At 42.2% G+C, this 8,827-nt stretch overlaps 1 protein-coding gene across 1 annotated transcript; it reads left to right on the top strand.

Moving 5' to 3' along the window:
• Window positions 1-268: 268 nt before the first annotated feature.
• Window positions 269-6,680, top strand: LOC124665694 (profilin). Its single transcript, XM_047203086.1, has 3 exons — window positions 269-406; window positions 1,730-1,867; window positions 6,354-6,680. The coding sequence occupies exons 1-3, from the start codon at window positions 284-286 to the stop codon at window positions 6,486-6,488; spliced, it is 396 nt and encodes a 131-aa protein (XP_047059042.1). The 5' UTR covers window positions 269-283; the 3' UTR covers window positions 6,489-6,680.
• Window positions 6,681-8,827: the final 2,147 nt, after the last annotated feature.

The following is an 8,827-nucleotide window of genomic DNA, read 5'->3' as shown; positions in this document are numbered from 1 at the left end:
GAATCAAACCTCAGTGGAAGTTTTATTTTAGGAAAGCAAAAACATTTTAGGAAAACAAAACATGTTCGCTCCGTTGTAGCCAGAGAATGATGCCGACATTGAATGGAGGAGTCGTGCTAGGCACACACGTCGCCTTCGTCGTCTCCCTCGCAGAATAAGTAGTCGAACGCGACTCGCAGCAGAGAGCACCAGCGACCTGCCTGCGACTGCGAGCGAAAATCTCGGGAGAGAGAGAGAGAGAGAAATCTAGCGAGGAGAGGCCGGAGGAGGAGGACTAGGAGCCATGTCGTGGCAGGCGTACGTGGACGAGCACCTGCTCTGCGACATCGAGGGCCAGCGCCTCACCGCCGCCGCCATCCTCGGCCACGACGGCTCCGTCTGGGCGCAGTCCGATGCCTTCCCCCAGGTTCTTGCCCTCCTCCAATCTATCCGTCCGCCTGCCATTGCTATCTTTATCCATATGCTTGACTTCGCTGGGATCTCGCGTGGCGGCGCGGCGAAAGCTGGATCCCGGTTCCGTTTCATTGATTGCTTGCTTGCTTGGTTCTATTCTACCTCTGGGCCCTTTGCTAGCGTGCCCACCAGTCTGTCGGGGGCTAGGATCGAGTAACTACTAGAAGTGCAGATGTGGCTTATGTCTGCGTTGCAAATTTTGCAAATTGCAGATAGGACTTCATGCAAAAATACAGATAATAGAACAGATATGTACGCATTACTGGACATCATTTCTGTCGCCATTCACGCGATCTGGTATTCATGATTTTCTGGCTAGATCTACATTACCACCAAAATGGGTAGCATCAAAATTGGTGTCCTCGTGTACCTAATGCTAAATTACTATTTCCAACTCTATTAAATTGTGGCTTGGTAATGTTAATGAACAGCCGAATTAAGATCCACTGCTCCGTAGGTCTTTTCTTTTCTTTTCGAGAATGATCCGAAGGTCTTTTGTGGTGCCAATGTTTTGCCCATCTCAAGAAAATACCACTTTAGTTGATGTAGGATTTTACCACGGGAGGTACCACACTTTACCCCCGTGTGCATGTTTCAGTGCCATATATGTAAATCATCATCACGTACTTAGACGATATCCCGCTCAACAAACATGGCACATAATCATTTAACAGTTGGTCATCGATTACTATTTTCCAACTTGTAATGGACAAGATGCAATCTTCTCTACATTTGCTTCACAATAACGAAATGTAGACATTATGGAACTATCTTTCATCATGTCTGAACTAATCGTCTAATCTACATAACAAATGACATCAAATTCTAAATCAACCCATGGGATGCACATCAGCTTCTGTGCTGGTTCCCACAGCCGTTCACAGTCCCCGGCAATGAGAGGCCAGACGGTTGTGAGGTAGCTGCTCTCAGGAGCACGTTGCTGGTTAGAGTTAGAGACATCTAGTGTGCTTAAAATTTGGATGATTAAGTCTGGTGTCGTTAATTTAACTGTGGGACTTTCATATTTCTGGACCTTTTAGCCCCATGGCATTGGCATCCTCACTGGATCTACCCATGTATTTGTATCCTTGGCAATTTGCAGAAAATTTGGCGATGTTGTGTTGCCTTGGTAGATTATTGCTATTTCTCAGTTGTGGTCTGAAAGCACAAACATCTTTCAGGGACCCATCAGTTTGGTTCTTTAGTTTCAAGCCTCAGCTCTTTCTATAATATATGTGTTAACGACTTACGATCAACTCATTCCTACATTCCACAGGTCAAGCCTGAAGAAATCACTGGAATAATGAATGACTTCGATGAACCAGGATCTTTGGCACCAACTGGATTATACATTGGTGGTGCAAAATACATGGTTATCCAAGGTGAACCTGGAGCTATCATTCGGGGCAAAAAGGTTAGGAGCTGGCATCCCATTCTCCAACTGTTATGATTATTCAGTTCAATTCCACATCTGTTTAGCAATGGGATTACCACTAGTCACCATTAAATAAATTATAGTGTTACAAGGTTTCTTTGAAAGTAGCATAACTTAACATTTAACACCAGAACATAGACCATAATCATGTCTTAGATACATGTGAATCAGAAACTGGAAGGTTCCTTAATTGTTGTTTTTGGGTCTCTTCGGCAAAGGTATTACAACTTCGATGAGTTAGCTTCTGCAGCTGTATAGCCACATCATAGATATGAATACTGCAGATTTTGAGTCGGCCGACCCTTAGGAAAATACTGTTTTCATCAGACAACCTAGTCTTCACATCTCTCATATTGCTCATGGGCCAAACACAGGCAGCAACTCTCAACGATCAAAGCTTTTTCGTGTACCATACAAAATGTTGAGAAAGCCACCCAGAAGCTGGCTAATCAAGGAAAAGTCTGATTTCCCCGTAGTAAGAAGCTGAACTCAAAATGCATCTAACTACAGTGTAAACGAAGACAGTTGCATGGTTCTTTTCGATTAACGAAAAAATAACAACATCACTCTGCCTTTCAATAAAAAGATGATGACTGAATGTTATGTAGGAAGCTGTGTTGCATGTACAATTTGTGAATTGGACATTTTTTTTACACAAAACGTCAACTTCTCTGTAAAGGGCTGTGAATTAAAAGTTAAAATGCAAGTAAAACTCATGCCTGTTATATTTTTGGAAAAATTGGAAGTAAAAAACATCCAGTGAGAAGTCTTTGCTACTTAGAAAATGTAGAGTCAAGCATATTCTCCTGCAACTTTACAAGCCTTTGTTTGTCATTCTGTTGCTTACACCTATTAATATGATGACTATTAACAGGTATCGCCAATAATAATCTTTACTATTAAATTTGAATTGGTGTCACACGTGGGCCAAAGTACCTCCCAGGCCCCTTTTTTCCGCGGTTTTCTTGTGGGTTTCACGTTTCTCTTTTGTCCGTTAATTCAATACAAATTTTGTATGCCACCAAAAATGGGCCTGGAAACAACCTGATGCCTGAGGCCTGCGGTACTGTTACCACCGATGGCTTGCCCTTCAGTGCTACCGTGCTTGGGGAGCTGGGTGAGGACGCTGGCAAGGTTCTTTCTCCGCAAAGCTGCAGCACTTGACAACCTCTACTGCAGCTTTGCCAAGGGGCCCCAGTGGATTCAGACTGAATTGATGCGTGATATGGAAGGCTGGGTGGCAAACGAGCCATCCTAAACGTCCTGTTCCCTATAAATAAGGAGATTCATTCTTTTTTTAAGAAATCCCCTCTTCTTCCTCCTCAAGCCCCTATCACAAGACCCCAGCAAGGAGTTCCGTCGATAGAATCATTGGATTAAGAGAACCTAATGCTTTGTTGTTTTTCTTCAAGATTCCATGCTCCGTGTCCAGTTTTTGAAATTCAACTCATCCACTAAAATTCCGCTCTTGAAGGGCATACATGCATTCACGGAAATCTATTTTTTTTCTGTCATATAGTATGAGACCCTCATTGGTTTCAGCCAGCTGTACTTCGTTTGCATTGGAACAACTCATGTCAGTGAACAGCCAGATACAGTCTTTCTTTTCTGTTATTATTGCTCTGTGATAGAAGACTGTAAACAAAATGTAATCCTGCAGTAACAGAGGAGGAAACTTTAAATCATCCTTTTTTTACATGCCCTTTTAGAGATTAAAATTTCATTCAAATTTGGAAATTTCGGCCAGAAAATATTTTCGGATTGTTTTTGAAAAGATGGGAGCCAGCAGACTGCTGGTTCCGTTCAGCTTCTTTGATTTTTTTATTTGTTTGTGCAAATTTGAGAGACCAATTAATTATTTGTGTAACTAGATCTTTTTTGAGCTATATACACTAGAAGTCCCACAACTTGTTCTCAATGTGCAATCTAATCCCACAACTTGTAAAATGTGAATCCGTAGTACCACAACTTGTATTGAGGGAGCAAACAGGTCCCAAATCAATCAGAAGATGACACATGGCATTGTAACTTTAGCAGAAAAGACCCTGCTCATTTTTATCTGGCTCAGATGACCTTGGCGCTTCCTGGTCAAGTGGGTCCGACCTGTCAGTTGGAGGAAGAAAAATCAAATTTAAATCTGTACGGCAGGGGATTTGAACCCACGACTAAGAGCTGTTGCAAGAGGCCCTTTACCAATACAAACCAACGAACCTATGTTGTATATATGTTCCTGGCTATCTCTTTATTAAAGATTACTGCTTTTAGATACTAACTCTGAACTCACCCGGCCGGGCTTTTTTCACGCCAATGCATGCGAGGATGAAGTATCAGGATGTCCAGGAAATTAGAGTGCGGCACTCTGTCGTTTATGTACGATGGGTTAAGGGCATCTCGTGCATCTTCTCTCCGATCTCGTCGTTGTCGTCGAACACAACGAAATCCGGTACAGGCCACGGCTAGTTGGCAACCGGCGGAACATACGCTGGTGCCGCCGGCGGTGGAGGTGAAGGTGGAGCAGCCCAAGCCGGTGGTGGAGGTGGAGCAGCCCATGCCGGCGGTGGAGCTGGCGGCGCCCACGAATTGTACGCCCGAGGTGGAGCTGGAGTCGGAGGCGACGGTTGCGGGGCTGAGTTCTGGAGCGCCGTCGTAGGGCCTCTTCCTCCGTGAGTCCCGGCAGCATGATGCCGATGGCGTACTGGGGCAGCGGCGGCTGCACCGGTCGGTTCACCTCCGGGACGAGGTGCGAGCCTCTCGATCTCGTCATCGGTCATCGTCGCCGGGAAGTTGAACTTCCGGCTCTCTGCCATGGCCGCCTGCAATTCGTCGAAAATGCAGGCGACGAAGTCGTCGCTGTCGTCATTGGCATCTTCATTGTGGTAGGCCGGCGCGTCACTGTCCTCGGCAGCATCGTCGTCCTGTGGGTGATGAGGCTCGATGACAAGCTGCAGGTGCTGAGGCGCGTACACACACAAACAGGTGTCGCATGGCACCTGCCAGGGTGCACACATTGGCTTGAAAAAAGGTGGCAAAGGAAAGTTCAGAACTAAATAAAATCCGAATTTAATGATTTTCGGCCTGTATAGTATCAGTAGGCATTTGCTGGTTGTAATGGCTATCAGCCTATCACGTTTTGGTATCGTGTGATCGGGGGTTCGAATCCCCTTTGCGCATGTTGTTTTAGATTGTTTCTTATTTTAACTGACAGGTGGGACCTTGCATTGTGAGGCCACGCCAAGGTCAACTGTGCCACAGAAAAATGAGCAGGGGTTATTTTGCGAAAGTTACAATGACACGTGTCAGCTTCCGATTGATTTGGTACCTGTTTGCTCCCTCGGTACAAGTTGTGGTACTATAAATTCACATTTTGCAAATTGTGGGACTAGTTTGCACATTGAGAACAAGTTATGGGACTTATAGTGTATATAGCTCATCTTTTTTTTTCCGACCATTGCAACATATGGGCATTTTTGCTAGTAAATGACTAATAGAAGTTGACAAGAAGGTGACAACCAACATTTACATATTATCACCCAAATAAGAGAGAAGTCCAATTTACCCCCCTAAACTTGTCTCAAAGTTCAGCTTACAACCCTCAACTTTACTTTGGTTCAACTTTCGACCCTGAATTCTAAAAATGGTTAAAAATCACCCCTTGCATTGTATTAAGTTGGTTTTTTTTGTACCGTGTATGTTGTGTGTTGATGAGTTGGCACAGTATATAGGAAGAAAATCGTTAACTGACAAGAAAAACCGGTTCAATACATGTCAAAAAAGGGTAGAAGGTCCAATTCTGAACGGATTATAGAATTCAGGTTGAAGATTAAACCAAAATAAAGTTGAGGGTTGTAATCTGAACTTTGAGACGAGTTTAGGGGGGTAAATTGGACTTCTCTCCCCAAATAATAATGACTAATGTAGCAGCTGTACTGTGTACTGGTGGGTGTGACGTCAGTCTGTCAGATAATTTGAATGCCTTCACTAATGCACCAGCCACCAGGCACACTGCCTAGATTGTAAAAAAGAAAATGTATCATCTTGCCCCTTGCACCTAGGGCTGGAAAGTGGTTTAGATAGCAAAAATCTTCATTCCAGCTTAATTTGGGTCACAAACTATAAACTACTTATGTATGCATTGATCAATTGCAAATTCTCATAGTTTTCTACTTTATGGATGATAAATGATCATTTGATTCATTTCTGCCGTTTATACTTTTTACCATCTTAAAATCATCTAAACTTATGGTTTTGCTCTAGTCTCACTATAGTGGTAGTTAATAAATCAGTCAATTCGATCAAACCATAATTTTACTGGAAGTAGACTGATATCAATCTTTCATTTTTCCTGACACTAAACAAGTGCAGTAGTATTCTCCAAATAGCGAAGTTGACAATTTTATGAGCAAGTTGTTAGTATGCGCTATTGCCTAATGTCGAACCTTTGTCATCTTTTGTGTGGTCTTTGCAGGGAGCAGGAGGGGCTACTATCAAGAAGACGAATCTCTCACTCGTCATTGGACTCTATGAGGAGCCAATGACTCATGGACAGTGCAACATTGTTGTGGAGAGGCTTGCTGATTACCTTCTTGAGCAGAGCTTCTGAAACCTAGTTTGGGCCAACTGGGCTTATATATGCCTACTGAAACGTACCACCATGTACCCCATGAATAATTAGCACAATTCCAAATACGTATTCAACCATCAGTGGTTCCTCATTATGTTGGAGTTGCTTACTACATTTCATGGGTTTATGTGTAATCTTTAAACAATATGGTTGTCATATTTTTGCCGAGCACCCAGTCTGTCTCATCTTACTGTCTACCCTGCAATGGATGAAAATGACAATGATTGTTTAATCCATTTTTTCCTTCTCCAGATTTCACGTAATACTACCACCACTTCAAAATATAAGGTGTATTTTGACTGTCGAAACACATGCTTTACCAACAATTGGTCCGATAACATGTATTTTATGTTACACAAATAGATACCATTTGATTTGCATTCAAAAGCAGTTTTGTATGATTGTGCTTTTGTGACTTTTAACCAAATATTGTTTGACGATTTTACATTCAGAGCTGAAATATGTATGGACATCCAAAAGGTGTCTGATTTTTTTTGGAAGGGATGGTGGAGTAATGCTCCAATCGTGAAAGAAACATTGCTTCCGTAACCATACAGCTCAAATGAGGTATGCTTGTGATTCAAACCGGCGTGAGATTATGGGCCGTGAGAGACACTGAGCCTGCGCTTTGGAATCGTTCCCGTTTTCAGTTGGAGAGAAGGAACGGAGGTAAAGAAACAGACTGACATTTTGGGAACCAGTCATGGTGGATTTATTCTGACGCTGCACTAACAGTGAGCAAATCCTCCCTTGCTCCTTTTGTGCCGGTGTACTGTCTGTTTCCTACTCTTTCTCTGAATAGCTAGTACCAGTGTTTCATCTTTGAGGAACAAAGTGGCAACTGCAGTGTAAAGAATTGTAAAATAGAAGTTGAAATTCAAGTACAAGTGGAAAATTCGAGGATAACTAAATCATCTCTGATATCCAGTGCTAATTCTTTACTAGTTAGAGAATGTTTTATCTAGTATGTTTCCTGTTGGTCAAGCTTCGTTCTGTCATTCTGTTGCTTACACTTATTAATTCTGTGATGACCCTTACTACTATGTGCTTATAAGTTCTATTGAAGAGAATGTGCTTATAAGTTGCAACACACATACTTATTCAAGAAGTGGTGGTTCCTCATTATGTGTTGGAAACGCTTCCTGCATGTCATGGGGCTTATGTGTAATCCGTAGACAACGTTGTTTCGATATTTTGCCAAGCAACCAGTCTCCCTCCTCTTACTGAGAGCCTGTGATGGATGAAAATGGCAATGGTTGTTAAATCGTTTTTTTTTCCAAACTCACATAGTACTACCTCTGTTTAAAGATATATGAAGTGCATTTTGACTTTAAATACATACTTTGACCAACAGTTGGTCCAATGATATGTAATTTGTGTTGTAAAAATAGAGACCGTTTGATTCGTATTAAAAATCACTTCCATATCATCGTGATTCTGTAACTACCAATCAAAAGTTCTATGCGTAGTTTGCGGTCAGAGCTCAAAATTATACATACATTTAATATGTGTCTGTTATTTTGAAACGGAGGGAGCAATTTTCACGAGATTATTTCAGCTCCTTAGAAAAAAAAATCTGTTTCAGAAGAAGTATTGAGCACCTAAAGATGGCAAGACCATATTATTGCAGAAGTTTTCCTATTCATAGCAGAACAACTACAAGAATGTCTGCGCAGGCTCTTCCTAACTGCACACTCCAATCATGAAAGAAATGATGCGTTCACTTTCAGTTGCTCCTGCCGCCTCGCTGCACTACCATCCCATCCCATCCCTCTTAAATCCAGCAGCTCAAACGGATTGCATCCTCTCTGGGGCGGAGTCACATGAATCACCCCGCCCATCTGAATGAATTCTGGGAGTAACCACACTGACGACCATTCCTTTACTAGATGACCCGTTGCGCTATCGCGCAAATGTCAGAATCAAGGCAGAATTTAAGCTATAATTTTAGCTCACTTTAGTATTAAGAATTAGCTTGGGATTTAATAGCTTAAGTATAATTGTAGACACACCATGACATCGTGGTGCTACAGTAAGTATGAAAATTTTAGCGCAAGGCAAAACAAAACAGTAGCTCATATAGTTCTTTTCAAGGAAATTCCGAGAAACATAATACCAAAGTTCTAATACAACCATATGTTGCAGCAAGCGCGACCAGCCATTTTCAAGGTAAAAAATAAAACAAAATCAACAAAAATTGTCTCACATAGAGTAGACACTGTATATACTTCGAGCGCCATAGCATAGATATCTACGTAGGTGTTAGGAGTAGCTCTTTGCACTATCACAGAACATTGGCGATAGGGAGAGGTGTTCTT

This window comes from Lolium rigidum, chromosome 6 (assembly GCF_022539505.1).
Source record: "Lolium rigidum isolate FL_2022 chromosome 6, APGP_CSIRO_Lrig_0.1, whole genome shotgun sequence".
Taxonomy (NCBI): Eukaryota; Viridiplantae; Streptophyta; class Magnoliopsida; order Poales; family Poaceae; genus Lolium; species Lolium rigidum.
Note: the sequence above shows the minus strand (reverse complement) of the source record. Positions and strands in the feature narration are given on the sequence as shown.